We start from the raw sequence: 17,229 nt of genomic DNA, 5'->3' as shown, positions 1-17,229 counted from the left end.
GTAGTAAACCTCAGGGCATTTATTGTGCCATATTGTGAAGGCTGACGCTACCAATTTCTGGCTTCATTCTTGGTGTAGGTGTATGTATGTTCCCATGTACATGAATCATCTGATTCTTCTTACTTTCTCCCTTTGACTAGTAATTAGAGGATTCAGATGACAACCTGTGGAAGATCTCGCTCAATGCTTAGCAGCATCTGGCTCTTTGGCAGATTTTCCTGGCACTTCTGTTAATGGTTTTGAATTTGCCCATGGGTCTTTCATGTGGTTGAATTGCAGATGGGCTGTCTGTGCTGCCTTGTTCTCCTAGGTGCTTTATGTTTTGCTCCTCACTCATTTTAGGAAAAACATGCCATTTTAAAAAGGTAAAATAAAATCCTTCATTGCTTTAGAAGGTCCTATATGCATTGCCTTCCTTTCCAGAGAAGTCTAAAAGATTGCTTTGAAAGCAAACACATGTGGCCCTCTATTCAAATCCGGAGCTGTGAAGTGATAAAATTAGGCATTTAATGGAGTGTCTGTGAAATTTAGCATTTTCATGTAACCTTTACAAAGTACCTTAACAATAATATAACAGACCTTTATTTATCGCATTCCGCAGACTAAAACATGCTTTCGCTTATTCTATGGGAGATCAACTATCTATATCCACTGTAGTCTTCTACTGTATTATACACTGGTGAAAGTGCTGATGTGTGAACCCTTTTCTATTTTTGAATTTATGCTTTTTACTCCCTTTTAACTCCTTCATAAAGTTTTTATCTTTCTGTTTGTTTACCGAGGGACAAATTGTACTTCCTAGAAGCACTATCTAGTATCCCATACAATGTACTACCCATTAAAAAAAGCCTTTAAAAAACATGTCTAAAATAGAACCTTGGCCATTGACACACTCCTTACCCACTCTGATTTGCTGCATAGTGAAGAAGATGTATTTTTCATTGTGGGTGCTAAACCCACTGTATGTCAATGCCTGCTAAAGATCTACCTGCAATTTTCAACCACTGCAAAGGTTGCAAGCCTTGGCGAGCCTGTTAGAAATCCACATGTATTGTATCTATTTCTGCAATGGGCATTTAATGCACACTCACCCTGTGAGGCCTGAGCACTAGAGGTTATATCATAAATATATGTATGGTGACTCGGATATGCCTCTTGGGTGAGTACAGAGAAACAGCAAGCATGATCTAGGTAAGACCATGTATTTCCTGGTCTGACCATGGCTTGAATGAAGAAAAAACCTAGAGCAGTGATGGCGAACCTTTTAGAGCCCGAGTGCCCAAACTTCAACCAAAAGCCACTTATTTATAGCCAAGTGCCAGCACAGCAATTTAAGCAGTAATTTATTTCTCCTTGTTCTTTGAGAACTTTCAATCGTTCAGCCTCCTGAAGACACCAACGCAGTTGAAAGGAGGAGAGCAAATTTGCCTATCATTGTAGAAAGATTCTGTAGGAAGAGTCTTTGAGTCCTGTCTGGTGAACTTCATGCTGGGGCGATGGCCCGGGTGCCCACAGAGAGGGCTCCGAGTGCCGCCTCTGGCACCAGTGCCATAGGTTCGCCACCACTGACCTAGAGTATCATAGTTATTTTTATGATGAATGCTTCAGAATTAGTTTGACTCTACTGTCTTGTACTCAACTGGTGCTCTACAGCCATCTCTCCATGCACACGCCCTGTGGGACAGGGGTCCAGGACAACCAATGGCCCAAAGAAGATCATAAAAAAATAATTTGATGACCTGGTGGCATGTTTACTATCCATAGTCAGTTGGGAGTCTTCAGTATTTTGGTAATGTTAGGTGTTTGAATCCACCCTATTAATTTTCAATAGGAATGCTGGATAACAGTAATATCCAGAAATGCCATAGAAGTTAATGTGGGAGTACAAGTGTGAGCAGTTGCTTAATTCATCTTGGGATACAGGGGAATAGACCCTGGTTTTTGTGATTAGTTGAGGTCCCAATGCGATCCAAGAAGGAGTAGTCCTTATTAGTCTTAACTTATAACTGTTGAGGTGAGGCCACATCTCCAGCAATAGTTGATCCATCCCACTGTTCTCTATAAATAACTAATCCTTGTCTAATAACTAATCAGAATGCACTTTGCTTATGTTCTGCTGAGCTGATTAAAATGAGGCCCACAGATTTATGGATTAGTCTTTAATAATTACAAGCCTAAAATATTCACAGAAGCCTGAGTTTCACATTTGAAGGGTAGATGCTTTATGTTACACAAATATCTGGACTTCTGAATTCCTTTCTGGTACATCCAATCTGGCTTTGTTGATCTTTTCACGCAGAAAAATTGCAGACATTTCAGGTACGTATTACTTCTACTGTGTGAGATATAGAATCTGTACATGCTCTGCCATGTAAAGCAGTGGGGAACACTTTGATGGATTACAGGATGGCAGAGTTTTTGCTACTGACAGCAGAATGTACAATAACTCCTAAAAGAATTACATGTGACATTGAATTTTACCTTTGAAAAGAGCAACAAATTTAATTGTATCAAATGTATAATGAAAACACTCATGCAATTTCTCATTGCAGTTATCAGTTCATCAGGCCTCCTAATGCATTAGCTTTGCAGAGCTTTACTTAAAGAAAATCTACCTTCAAAATCCATCATTATATACAACACTTAGGCCCCTTCCACACTTGCATTGCAGATCATGTCAGAGTCTGGTCAGGGTGCGATCAGGGTTTGGTCAGTGAAAAATGCACATTTTGCATCAGAGTGCAATCAGTTTTCAGTCAGAGTTTGCTCAGTGTCTCAGTTTATATCTTTTCTATAGCAATTAATGCGTGAAAAATGCATTGCACTTGCATTGCACTTGCATGTGTCTCAGAGTGCAATGCATTTTTGATGCGTCTCTATAGACTTGTATGGTGCGTTTTTCATGCGCGTGACTTGCAAAAGTAGAGCATGTCGAGATTTAAATGCGCGTTTAAAAAAAACGTGTGTGTGTGCGTGAAAAAAAATGCAAGTCTGAAAAGACCCATTGTAATCAAGTGCAATGCAATGCAAGTTCTGCGTGTCAAAAGCACGCGCAGAAAACGTGCGTGAAAAACGCAAGTGTGAAAGGGGCCTAACTCAAAGATCCAGGCACTATGACTGCGGTAATCATCCAGGCACTATGACTGCGGTAATCATCTTATATTTGTTATACATGGCCTCCTTCCTTCTAAAATCAACTATTAAAATTATGCTTATGAGCCTGAAGGCCTCTGGGGCATTACAAGAGCTCCTCAGTGCTTCAGATTCACAAGCTGTTACAATGAGCAAAACATGTCTCAAGCACCCAATGCTTTCTCCCTCCTCCCTCTGCCTGTGTAATCTAGCATCAGCAGGAAGTGCAGGGGGGGGGGGGGGGGAGAACTGTTCTGCTCATTGTAATAGTCTGTGCAGCTACAGTACTAGGGGGTTCTGAACACACCCCCAGAGTCCTTCTGGCTCATTGGAATAATTTTAAAAGTTGATTTTTGAAGGAAGAAATCCATGGATAACAAATATAAAAATTATCAGTGTTTATTAACTTTTATGGTAGATTTCCTTTAAATAAGCTATTCTAGGAGATGCCAGATCAAAACACAAGACAAGTTGACAACCCAAAAAATGCTGGAAGCTGGAAGGATATAATGTTAACCCTAGCCCCACACTAAAACCTCCTGTAAAGCAGATTGGACTAGGCTGTCAGTGACAGCCATAGAGTGTCAGGAGGAGATCTCTTTCTGAGAACTCACTGGCAGCATGATTGCTTTCAGCACTAAAACAGGATTTTGACTGTTAGTCATTGCAAGACTATGTCCACCTGCCTATATGTAACTTAAATTCCATTTGCACCAGCCAACTTGCCTTTAGAACTTACAGTTATGTCCAAAAGGCAGAAACGTGTTAGATACAAGTCCTCCATGGTAACCTCAAGGAGACATTGGTGGTTATTTATTATTAGGTAGCTCATTGAGACAGTTCTATGTCTATTTCTGGAGCTCGCTGCCCATCATATTCATTAAAAAGGCTTTGGCCCTTTAATAAGTGTTCTTATGGTTTACTTTCTTTCTGGGATATTTTTTTCAAAAATTCTCAAAAAAGTATCAAAATGCATAAAAAGTCCCAGCACATACACCAGCTGGAGTAACTATAAGACTTTTTATGAGACTTTTTGCAAAAGTCCAAGTCATGAATCTAGCTTTGCATGGTGTTGCACTAGTAGCAGTTCTATGTTTACACCAGATTAATGATATGGCAGCAATAGCCCTGTGAGGCATTTTAGCAGTGAAAAGTCCCCAAAAACTTTAATGCGACTTTTTACGACTTTTTTACGACAAAATGCCTACCAAAACCAATGATAAAACCCCCCATTGTGCACAATCTGCTCCAGCACTGCTGTACCTCAAAGCTGCCCAGCAATGTAAATACAGGCGGTCCCCTACTTAAGGACACCCGACTTACAGACAACCCATAGTTACAGACGGACCCCTCTGCGCACTGTGACCTCTGGTGAAGCTCTCTGGATGCTTTACTATAGTCCCACACTGCAATGATCAGTTGTAAGGTGTCTGTAATGAAGTTTTATTGATAATCCTTGGTCCCATTACACCAAAAATTTTGAAACTCCAATTGTCACTGGGGCAAAAGAAAAAAAATTGTCTAGAACTTTCATTATAAAATATACAGTTTCGACTTACATACAAATTCAACTTAAGAACAAACCTCCAGACCCTATCTTGTATGTAACCCGGGGACTGCCTGTATACCATAGTACTTTAGGTTCAAGGCCCTTAAAATCTAATTATATTAATAAAAGCTGATTTTAACATCTTATACACTTTGTATCGTGATGTTGAATGAATGTAAGATTTCATGTTTGTGCATCATCTTAGAATATAGATCTATCTTTATGGTGTTTTATCCATTTTTTGCCACTTACAACTTGAATCTATTTAGACTCCTATTTTTTGTTTGCTTCTAAACTGCAAAATTTCTCTGGTTCTACCTATTGATCTGGACATTAACATAAAGAAGAGACAATGGGGAAATGTATTTATTTCTTGCTCTCTTTGAGACTTTTTTTTTGTCTCAGTTGAGTAAAAAAAAAGTAGTACAAGAAGCTGAACAACATAGTGATAAATACACCCAAATTATCTTCCTTCTGGATGGAAGTTATTTTACATATTTTTCCAAAGTAGCATTGCTGTAAAATCTACTTCCTCTATGCTGCATTTGGGCAATAAGAATCGCTCCCTTCATTTAACTTTGCCTGTATACATTTGTGATGGTCGTTGAAAGGATTTGCTGGTTATTTTATCACAGATACATTCTATATTTATAGATGTATTTATATATATACATATTTATTTTTTTCCCAACAGGTCTATGGAAATGCAGGACCTAGCAAGTCCGCATAATCGTGTTGGAAGTGGAGATGCATCAGCCTCTAAGCTGGATAAGTCAAATATCAGTAGCAGCACCATCACAACAAATGGTACAGGAGGTAAGTTTTCTTCCAGGAATTTACCTTAATAAAAAGGGCCTAATACAGTAGATCAGCACTCTTATGTTTTCTGACTTAGGAAAAACTGTAAAACAAAATACACAAGTCATTGGAAGTACTGAGAATACTGTAGTTAACTTGGTACTCTATAACAGGGGTGATCAGGCAACTGACAGCATGCACGCACCTCAAAATCTAGACCTATTGGAATTTACAGGCTGTGTGAGAGCTCAATCCTAGTAATGCTCATGACATCCATTAATTATTCAAATTAGAATCATTAAAGGGAACCTGTTGCCATATTTTTCATAAATACAGCTAGTGACAGGTTCTCATAGATCCCTATTAACTAAATGACACCCTTCTTTTAGCTAAAAATTGTTTCCCTCACATAGCCATAAAATCAACTTAATGTTATCTTACCTGGCATCAGAGAGGGCATGTCCTGCTCACCCAGCCCCACCCATCTACTCCTCCCCTTACCATATGCCTCCTTACCATTCAGCACTTCATGTCATGTGACCAGGGTGATGTCATCTAAGGTCCTTTACCCAGTAACATTAACGTATTGAATTAGCCTCATTATCTGTATGAAGTGAATGGACCTGAAAAAGCTTTCAGATATAGTGTACAATACAGGATAATGAAGCAATAGGGCACATAGAAACTGATTTCTTTAATGGAGCATATTAAAAAGTTGAATATTGTATCTTATAGAAATACTGTTAAGCAATATCTTCTTGTGTCAAACTCTTCTAAGAGGTCTTTACATTGAGAAATGGGGCAAAAATCTGGAACAGACCCTCACATGAAACTTCATTCCCAGCTATTGGCTGAATTAACAAATTCACCTGAATTACTTGTTCATTGCCACACAGTTTGCATTTGTCGTAAGGACTTTTGGGATTTTTTCGTCATCACTTTGCCCTGTTTACACAAGGTGCTGCCAACAAACAATGATTTTTGATCTTGCATGAAAAGTGAAAGGAATCAGATGATTTGAGTCACATGTGGTTTCCATATTGTAGCCATATTGGGAATACATGCTGTATAAAACTCACCATACATCTACATTTCCATTTTACATACCAATAGTTACTTCATAATTCCCAACAACGTACTGTACTTTGGTCCCAAAGGAAACTAATGCAGTAAATTTCTTAGATTATTCTTATAATTTTGGATATTTCTGCACTTCAGCGCAATGGTGTTGGAAAATAGATGTAATCATTTTCTGAACAAATAAGCTATTAAACTATTAAATTCCAATTCTCAGGAGAGAATATGACTGTCCTAAATACTGCTGACTGGCTGCTCAGTTGCAGCACACCCTCTTCTGCAACAAGTAGGAACTATATCAGTATTCTGCATGGTGTTTGAGAGGCTTTCTGGTTAAGGTGTTTGTTTCCAGCTATATTTCTGTGTGGGTTGCAGTGTTTACCTCTAATCTTAATTTCTGTCTTTCCTACAAAATTTGAGAATCTTAATTTTTACATCCTCTTTAACATGAGGCTACTTTGATTTAAATTTACATGTTTTGTACTTGCACAACTGTGTGCCATTTCATAAGAATTGCAAATATAGTTGGACCTTTTTATTATATATAAACAGGGTGTGGCTTTTGGAATTTAACACTACAAGCCATTTCTTCACATTAAGGTTTTATAGTATTACATCATTTATGGCTGATGCAGGTCAATCAGTGCAAGAGGTGCTCATGTTTTTGTCTTTCCTCCAATAGTCAGATAGACCCTAATAGTTGAAGAAATCTCTATACAAAATTGCCTTGAAACCCCTTCAAGATGTGCAGGATGGACTAGTGGAATTTGGAATTCTTTTGTAAATACAGTTTTCACAACTGCTTTGTAAAACACATTATAAGCAGTCCTCTACTTAAAAATACTCGACTTACCAACGACCCCTAGTTACAGACAGATCTCTCTGCCCACAGTCACTTCTGGTGAAGCTCTCTGTATGCTTTAAATTTAGTTCAGTCTAAGGTTGCAATGATCAGTATATGACCATTCATAATCCTTGTTCTCTTGTTATCCCAATATTTTTAGAGTTTGGTTGTCACATGGATTAATTAATTATTTGTCGGCAGCTGTCCTCAGCTAACTTTTCTAATATCTTGTACTGTGGTGTTATTTAGTCAGATCTATGAAGACCAAATAATAATGAGAATAGTTGTTATGTAAATTGTATAACATAGCAATCAAATTTTATAACATACAATCCAAGTCCTTGCAGCAACAACAGAGGAAAACCACTGATTAAGATGCAGTTATTTGATACGGGAAGAAGGGTGTAATGTAATACTGTTTTTTCTGATAAATTAGTCTAAGTAAGAGCAATTAATATTTAATGTGCCTTTGTTCACTTAAGTATTTTAAACTATTTAATTTATCTCAGTGAAATAGTCCCATGGATGATATACATTACAAACATTATCTCAACATGGATTTTTTATAGATTACACAAGGGGCTGCTATTTACTATATGTAAAAGTCATTGTGGCTCCATGATGGAGATTTAAATAGCAAAGTCTTCCACTATAGAATTTTAAAGTGCTCTCTTCACTGTACACAGTGATAGACTAATCCAGAAAGAGAAGAGACAAAAACAGAAGGCAAAACGAGAGGACGGCGCCTCGTGTATTATTGTGGGGTTGGAGAAATTTATCGACAAAACGTCAGAAAAAACGTCGTTAGGGGGATTGGGTGTGTGTTGCACCTCCCCCCCCACGAATTGCGCTCACCTTAGTGCGCTTAGATAGCGCTTAGAACAATTTCAGCAGCTGCCCATCAGCTTGCCGGTATATGCCTGTCAGGGCGGTTATACCGGTATTGTCATGCACGAAATGGGGTTTGAAAAAACCGGAAAGAAAGCTGGCACGGCGCTGTTGTAGAGAGAGTCTTCTATAGGTTTTAAATTTATTTATTCCAAATAAAAGTAGACGCGTTTCGGGCGGGAAGCCCTTCCTCAAGTACAATATGGAAAACGGTTTCTGAGCAACAATAAAATAACATCTTTTTAAAACTTTAATACCCTAATATGTAAATTTTCTTAAGCGGCTACCGGGGCGTGGAGTAGCCGGACATGAGGCTACACGTCGCGGCTACTCCACGCCCCAGTAGCCTCTTTTCTCCTCCTACCCTGACATCTTTGTCCGGAAAGCCACATGCGCAGATGTCAGGGTAGGTGGAAAAAATAGGCTACTGGTGCATGGAGTATCTGCGACGTGTAGCCGCATGTCCTGCATGTCTCCACCTACCACCTGTTCTACCTTTATAGGTAGAATTGTGGTGGTAGGTTCTCTTTAAGGAACCCTTGTACAATATTATTGATGGTTAGGATATACCATCACTTTCCTTTTGTGGAGTTTAAGTGGTGGGACCTTCTTGAATACTGTAAAGGTGGCAACACTAAGCATAATATATGAGGAGGCTCTTATGAATATGAACCCATAATATTAATTTTAAATTCCTTATAGCATTCCGATTAATTTGCGTATCAACCTTTAGCTACATTTTTCACTTTCTTAAGTTTTTAAAGTTTAGAATCTTGAACAGACAAATTCACTGCCCAAATCAAGGGCAGAACTAAATGAAGTCTACCTGCTCCCAAATCAACCTACAATCTTCTATGGGGATGTCTATTATAATATACACTCACCGGCCATTTTATTAGGTACACCTGTCCAACTGCTCGTCACATGGCGGCAACTCAGTGCATTTAGGCATGTAGTCATGGTCAAGACAATCTCCTGCAGTTCAAACCGAGCTTCAGTATGGGGAAGAAAGGTGATTTGAGCGCCTTTGAACGTAGCATGGTTGTTGGTGCCAGAAGGGCTGGTCTGAGTATTTCAGAAACTGCTGATCTACTGGGATTTTCACGCACAACCATCTCTAGGGTTTACAGAGAATGGTCATCCAGTGAGCAGCAGGTCTGTGGGCGGAAATGCCTTGTTGATGCCAGAGGTCAGAGGAGAATGGGCAGACTGGTTCGAGCTGATAGAAAGGCAACAGTGACTCAAATCGCCACCCGTTACAACCAAGGTAGGCAGAAGAGCATCTCTGAATGCACAGTACGTCGAACTTTGAGGCAGATGGGCTACAGCAGCAGAAGACCACACCGGGTGCCACTCCTTTCAGCTAAGAACAGGAAACTGAGGCTACAATTTGCACAAGCTCATCGAAATTGGACAGTAGAAGATTGGAAAAACGTTGCCTGGTCTGATGAGTCTCGATTTCTGCTGCGAAATTCAGATGGTAGGGTCAGAATTTGGCGTCAACAACATGAAAGCATGGATCCATCCTGCCTTGTATCAACGGTTCAGGCTGGTGGCGGTGGTGTCATGGTGTGGGTAATATTTTCTTGGCACTCTTTGGGCCCCTTGGTACCAATTGAGCATGGTTGCAACGCCACAGCCTACCTGAGTATTGTTGCTGACCATGTCCATCCATTTCTGACCACAATGTACCCAACATCTGATGGCTACTTTCAGCAGGATAATGCGCCATGTCATAAAGCTGGAATCATCTCAGATTGGTTTCTTGAACATGACAATGAGTTCACTGTACTCAAATGGCCTCCACACTCACCAGATCTCAATCCAATAGAGCATCTTTGGGATGTGGTGGAACGGGAGATTCGCATCATGGATGTGCAGCCGACAAATCTGCCACAACTGTGTGATGCCATCATGTCAATATGGACCAAAATCTCTGAGGAATGCTTCCAGCACCTTGTTGAATCTATGCCACGAAGAATTGAGGCAGTTCTGAAGGCAAAAGGGGGTCCAACCCGTCACTAGCATGGTGTACCTAATAAAGTGGCTGGTGAGTGTATATATATATATATATATACAGAAGGCAATGCAGGGGTAAATAAGGGGGTGGTACGGCTTTGTACCATAGCCAGAGAAAAGATAGGACATCTGCTACTTTTCCCCGTAATACGGTGCTACGCGCCGTACATCCTTGTGGAGAGGGACGGGGATGAGTAACTCTTACCCCCTCCTCCTCTCCCGGGCTCCGACGCATGCCCACTGTGCTACGGTACGGCGGGCACAATGCCGTGTGAATGTAGCCTAAGGCTAACCTGCACATGTCAGCAATATAATGTAATGGCCATATTTTTGGGCCGTGTGTAATCTGTATTTTACTTGTGTATTTTACTTGTGTTACCACAAAGTTTGTCTGTGTGTAATCTGTGGTTTCCAGGTAACTAGTCCATTAAGGTAATGTGATTGTTTCTCAGGGACCAACCAATACAACAGCCAGAAAACCTAGTACAAGTATGTGCAATTGTCTTTACTGCCCAATTGACTTCTATGGGACTGCCAAAGCCACAAAAATATATTATAATAGAACAGTCTCTGAGTTTTCCTCATGGGCACTATGCTCAGACACAGGCTGAGGAATCCTCAGCAGTGAGCATGCGCCCATAGCAATTAAAGGAGCTGTAAGGTAGCAGCAAAAGGAAAAAAACGCTGTAGCATCTGAGCCCCTGGTTTATCCTTTTAATATCAATCTGTTTCCTCAAACAGATATGTTTCACTCATAAATGTTGGAGCTTTTTTTAGAAAAAAAAACAATTTTAACAAAGGGATATGATCGAGAGAAAAGTCCCAAGAGTATATCCTTTCCAGTTGGACAGACAGCAGTTTGGCTACGAATGAAGATTAGGTATATCTAAGAAAAACAAAAAAGTAAGACAACACATATATAAATAAATATTATTATTTATGAAGAAAATAATATTAAAAACTATTCATAAATTAATATAATTTTTAAAATTTAAAGAAAATAATTGCAAATCAAAGTTTCTTCGGTTTTCACATTGGAAACAGGAATTTTAATATTATTAGTTTGGATGTGGTCAGAGATCAGGACAATGATCAGGTTACTATTGAGAAGGTCAGCCAGTTCTTACAGTCCGTTCTGTAGGCTTATGGAATGCTTATTGCTGAATGCTACTGTAATTTACACTATCTGACATTGGATGAACTCAAAATGCTCTGGGGATGCACTTAGCATCTGCTCATTTCTCCTTTTTTATGTTGTAATGACTGAAGATAAATAGTTCTGTCTTGGCACAAAGTAAAGTAAAATATGTGCAGTTTGTGTTTAGCACCAGTCAAGTGAACTAGGTGTAAAAGACTTCACAAGGTTGTATTTCAAAACAAAGCAGTAGGCACATTTTTATCCTGTCTGTTCCCTAAAATAATTGTGACTTGTGGAATGGGTACCATCTTTAACCAGTGAGATATAAAAAAAAAAAAATTAGGTGACTTTTTCAAGTGCTGCTTGACACCTCCACACCCCTTACAACTGAGGACATAAGGTTGTGTGCCCTAAACATGTTAGATTTTTTTGCTTGAATAAAATGCTGTGCTGGCTTCTCACTACCCTTAATAGACTTTCATACGGGCCTTAGCAGGCTGTATGCAATCGACTAAGTGCCAATTTAAATTGCCATCACTTTTATTTTTTAAAATATCTGGTACTTGGTAACTATTCAATATACATTCCATATACAGTATTCATTTTCCAGAACATCAGTGTTGAACACATAGGGATCATTTTTCAGTCTACTTGTTAAAATAAATGAAGATGGAAGTGATCGAACATCTACATATAGGATGAATCCAATATTTACAGTTAAATAGTATTAAAACATGAAAAGCAGCTAAAGCAAAAAAAAATGCCAAATAACCCATAAATAAATTATTGCTAAATATATATCAGGTATCCTTTGCTTTTAGGAAGAGTATTGACAATCAATTATTTGTCACTGGATGTCTACTCATCCAAAACATGCCTGTTTCTTGAACAGACATCATGTAGCTGCTATAATTCAACTTTTTAATGGATCATTGTACCGTTGTGTTCATGGACCGAGTGTCCGTTCCTTTATAAAGTAAAGCACATCCTAGTCTAAAGCATTTTTTATGAATCATATAGTTAAAAAATATATGCCAAAGGATTGTAAACCTGTTAACATCCCTTCTAAGAGAACTAATAATGTAGTATGATCTCTCTCTTCTCTATGCATAATTGGGCCAACACATTATTAATTGCTATTAAAGAAACACATAATAAATATATATGTATACTGTATATATTTATGTATTATTAGATATCTTCTATTATTAAAATATATGATTCCCATAAGCAGACTTACCGTATCTTAAGGGGTTTTCTAATTTCCTTTATATTGCAACACGCCAATGGATATTGGCAATTGACAATTGAAAAGGGGAGATAGGGAGGTTATCATCAAAGAATAGACAATAGTTTCAATCTATTATTAACAATGCAGTTATTCATATACTATTACCCTATACACTTGAGCATAAGCCAAGTTTTTCAGGACAATTTTTGTGCTAAAAAAGCCCCATGTGGTTTATACTAAAGTCTATAAAAACACTTGGTACTTACCTCTGGAGCTTCCCACAGCTCCTACTCTCACTGCAGCACTGGCTTCTTCTTCTCACGGTTCTAGCATCTTCCCAACACTGCGGGCAGGGACAAGTCTATGTGCTCTGCCAGTGCAAACACTATGATACGGTTGAGTTATGGGGAGAGAAAGCCAGAGAGGAAGTCAAAGGTAAGTGCAGAGTTATTATTTTTAAGTGAGCTCTGCTGGACATTTCATTATTGAGGAGGGCTCTACTGGACATTTCATTATTTGGCCGCTATGCTGGACATTTCACCATTGGGGGAGCTCTGCAGGACATTTCATTATTGAGGAGGGCTCTACTGGACATTCCATTATTGGGCGGCTATGCTGGACATTCCATTGTTGAGGAGACTCTGCTGGACATTTCATTATTAAGGGCACTCTGCTGAGTATTTGATTGTTGAGTGCACTCTTCTGGACATTGTATTTAATAGTAGCCTCTGCATTTTCCATTCTAGGCTTATGCACAAGTCTATAAGTTTTCCAAGTTTTTTTTTGTAAAATTAGGGGCTTATACTTGAGTCGGCTTATACTGTAGTATATATATGGTATGTAGCATTTTAAGATGTATCTAATGAGTTGTCCATTAAAGGGGTTATCTGGGTTTTAAAAATTTCTTATGGCTGGGCTGGGGAGGGATATTTAAACATAATAAACATGTGCTTACCTCCCCTGGCACCGCCGATGTCCCGCGCCGCGGTCCCTTCGATCCGTGTCCCTGTTTGTTTACAGGGGCACGGAAGCCACGCACAAGGAGCTTCCGGTCCGGGATGTGGCCGGCTCCTACTATCCGTCCCTATCTCTCAGCATTGTAAGCGCTGAGAGATGGTGTCGGATAGGAGCTTCCAGCCGGCACAGAGAAGACCAGCCGCGGAGCGAGACATCGGCGGCGACGGACGAGGTAAATAGATGTTTGTTATGTTTAACTAGCCCACCCCAGCCCGGGCCTCAGTTATTTGTAAAACCCGGATAACCCCTTTAAAGTTGTGTTTGGTGTTTCACACACTGTGTGAAGGTGAACTATCAACTTTGCTGAATGGAAGGAGAATAACATTCATTTAATAAATTGATCATTAGAAAGTGTAATTGCCTCTATAAAGCAGAAGTTTGGGCCATTTGCTTTCAGGCATGTATCAACACAATGCCAAGAAGGAAAAAGAACAGCAATGATTACTCATCAGTCTTGGAAGGATTTAAAAGCCATTTTTAAACATGCAGTGAAAAAAAATATTCATACATGGAAAACATTGAAGACAGGTGACAATGTTTTAGGAATGGACATCCAAGCAGATTCACTCCAAATCCAAACCAGGCTTAAAAGGAGCTTCTTCTCAGACTCTGCAAGCCTCATTTAGTATGTTAGATGTTCAAGTTCATAACATAACAGTTAGAAAAATTCTGAAAAAATATGGCTCCTTGGGTAGGTTGGCCAGTATAAAGACACTTCTTCCTAAAAATTTAATGGCAGCATGGCTTAAGTTTTCAAAATTGCATTTTAACAAACCACAGACATAACTGTCTGCAATTTTATATTCAAAAGGGGCAGCCTCTTCCTGTACAGACGTTGGTGACTTATGTTTTTTCTATTTTCATATATCTTATGGGAGCAGTTCAGGATTTATATTGAACTATTTGTACTCACTATTTGGGTACATTTATTACTGTTTTTTTAACAACAGGGAAAGTTCAATTTCTACCTCATCATAGGCAGCTTGCAATATTTGTACACTGTATTTAGTGTGTTTTTAATATATGCCAATAAAATATTTATATTATAGTATTTAAACTGAGTCCTTTCTTGAAAAAAACAGATCTTGTGCTGTTTTGATTGTTCATCGTTTGCTGGTGTTGAACTAGATATATCTAGTCTACCATTGTGACCTAGTCACAATTTTGTAGATATATCTGCTCACTGCTCTCACAACTCTGCTTCCTCCCCCTCCTTCTTCCCCTCCCTTAACCATGTTCTGCAGGTAAATCTCTGTCAGCTGACATCTGCATAAGGGGAGGGGGAGGAGGGAGCAGGATCTAGAGTTTTTGATAACAGTCAGCAGATAATCATGATGACTCCATGACTCCAACCAGTTTGCTGGTAGAGAGCCAGTTATACTTTTATCATCTTTTAAAAGTATGTGGAACCAATAAAGTTAATTATAAAAGCTGATTGGGAAACAGTATTAAAAAGGCTATGGGAACCTGTCATTAGCTGAAAATGTGAAATCCTGGTAGGGTTACTTTGAGACTGTGTAGTCTAGCTTAGCACCTATTGCAGTAGTAGTTTAGTTTACATCAATATATAGCTGTAGCTCGTTTCCATATTTTTCCCTCACTTTTGCCATAATAGCTGTAAAAGTATCTAAGACCCTTGATAAATGTGGTACTAAGTATTTAGCACTAATTACAACAGAATTACACGGTGTCAGCTGATAATGATGAGGACATCCGGGAAATAGAAATAGAAAAGGATAGAAATTTTCAGGGAAATAATCACCTTTCAGCACTTTAGAACAAATAAATAGGATACTAAAATACATATTTTGGTTTAATAATAAAGTTTTATTTACATAGCACCAGCTTATTCGTCAGTCCTTTTGGTAACACCCTCAATATTCACTAGTACTACTAGGAGTGCCTGATAGCAGCTAATTTTTCATAACTTTGATTAGCTTGGTTCTAAAAATATCTTGTGAAAATACAGTGCTGAGGAATAAGAATATAAACCAAAATCCCATTCATATGAATTGTACAGTGCTACAGTATGTTGTGGAACTACACTGTAGATTATACAAAATTCATGCTGTGATAGACATACAGAAGAATCATACTTCCTTTTACATCTTGATACCAAAATATGGGGTTCAGCCAGGCACTAATTGAAGTTGATCTGCCTAATGGGTATTCCTTATTTTGGCATAATATCAATTAGTTGACAACTATGACATGTCGGTGGATAGCTGTACCGAGTTTGGACCAATACTAATACTTTTCTAGTTGTGACTCAATTTCAATGAAACCATAAAGTCACAAAAAATTCCATTTCCATGGATGGCTGATCACAGCTTAAATATAAGACTGTGTAGGTCAATAATAAAGAGTGAAGAAATCAGGCGATACCTTTTTGAGGCTAACTGAGTATATTTGATGGTGAGCTTTCGAGAATACTAGTTCTCTTCGTCAGACATGATGTTATGCATGAAACAGAAAATTCACAGCATTTTATACACACTAAACAGTGATCATCAAAGGTTATTTGACCAAATAGGTTATCAACCAAATAGGTAAAGCAGCAGCCATCAACAGAGATGATTTACTCAAATATAAGGAGACCCAACAGAAGGCCAGAGTGCCCTAGTAGTTACTTACAGCCCACAACTGGAGATCCTGCGTCACATTGCCAAGGAACTCCAACCGATTCTGCATAAAGACACAAGATTAAAAGAAATATTTCCAGTCCCTCCTCTCCTGTCCTTCCGGCAACCACCAAACCTGAAACAACTGGTTGTCCGGAGTGCCCTGAGACCCCCATCAGAAAATGGTACCTCACCCTGCCTGCAAAGCAGGTGTAAAACGTGCCAGCACATCCGCACGGGTGACCAGGTACCTGTACCCCAATCACAGCAGGTACATCAGATCAAGGGGACCTTTACCTGCAGGTCCTCTAATGTGGTCTACCTTATTATGTGTCAGCAGTGTCCAACCACAGGCCTTTATGTTGGAGAAACAGGTCAGAGACTCCATCAACGTATGAACTCACACAGAGCTGATATTAAAAATGAAAGGAAAGATCTGCACATTTCTCCAGAGAGGACCACACTATGGAAGATTTGCAGATTACTGTTTTAATGGGACATTTTAAGACACAGAGGGAAAGGAAAGAATGGGAGTATAAATTAATGAGGAGATTCAACACCTTGCAAAGTGGTCTTAACATTCATGCAGCTTCATGACCTCCGACCTCTGACCTGGAGGCCACAAGCAGATAAGAGCCAGGACTCATGTGTCTCGCCTCACAGGTTTTTAATGTTTTTATTGCCATCCTGTTGTAAATAAGATGTCCCTGTTTTTATCAATCTGTTGTTTTAGAGGTTTTTTTTAATATCCTTTGATGATCACTGTTTAGTGTGTATAAAATGCTGTGAATTTTCTGTTTCATGCATAACATCATGTCTGACGAAGAGAACTAGTATTCTCGAAAGCTCACCATCAAATATACTCAGTTAGCCTCAAAAAGGTATCGCCTGCTTTCCTCACTCTTCTTCTGCTCT

At 39.0% G+C, this 17,229-nt stretch overlaps 1 protein-coding gene and 1 long non-coding RNA gene across 15 annotated transcripts in view; one reads left to right on the top strand and one right to left on the bottom strand.

The window, feature by feature from the left end:
- Positions 1-17,229, top strand: part of EYA4 (EYA transcriptional coactivator and phosphatase 4) — a 195,123-nt gene that overhangs the window by 94,690 nt on the left and 83,204 nt on the right. For 8 of the 14 annotated variants that reach the window (XM_072141499.1, XM_072141496.1, XM_072141498.1 and 5 more), the window contains 2 exons: positions 5,376-5,497; positions 6,774-6,842. In XM_072141499.1, the coding sequence (XP_071997600.1) occupies positions 5,376-5,497; positions 6,774-6,842 (191 nt within the window). The remainder of the gene's footprint in view (positions 1-5,375; positions 5,498-6,773; positions 6,843-17,229) is intronic. The other 6 variants (XM_072141504.1, XM_072141507.1, XM_072141503.1 and 3 more) reach the window with 1 other exon arrangement.
- Positions 12,968-17,229, bottom strand: part of LOC140121649 (uncharacterized) — a 152,395-nt gene continuing 148,133 nt past the window's right edge. Inside the window, exon 3 of the long non-coding RNA XR_011854148.1 lies at positions 12,968-13,046. This is a non-coding gene — a long non-coding RNA (uncharacterized lncRNA). The remainder of the gene's footprint in view (positions 13,047-17,229) is intronic.

Source organism: Engystomops pustulosus, chromosome 3 (genome assembly GCF_040894005.1).
Source record: "Engystomops pustulosus chromosome 3, aEngPut4.maternal, whole genome shotgun sequence".
In the NCBI taxonomy this organism is placed as follows: Eukaryota; Metazoa; Chordata; class Amphibia; order Anura; family Leptodactylidae; genus Engystomops; species Engystomops pustulosus.
Note: the sequence above shows the minus strand (reverse complement) of the source record. Positions and strands in the feature narration are given on the sequence as shown.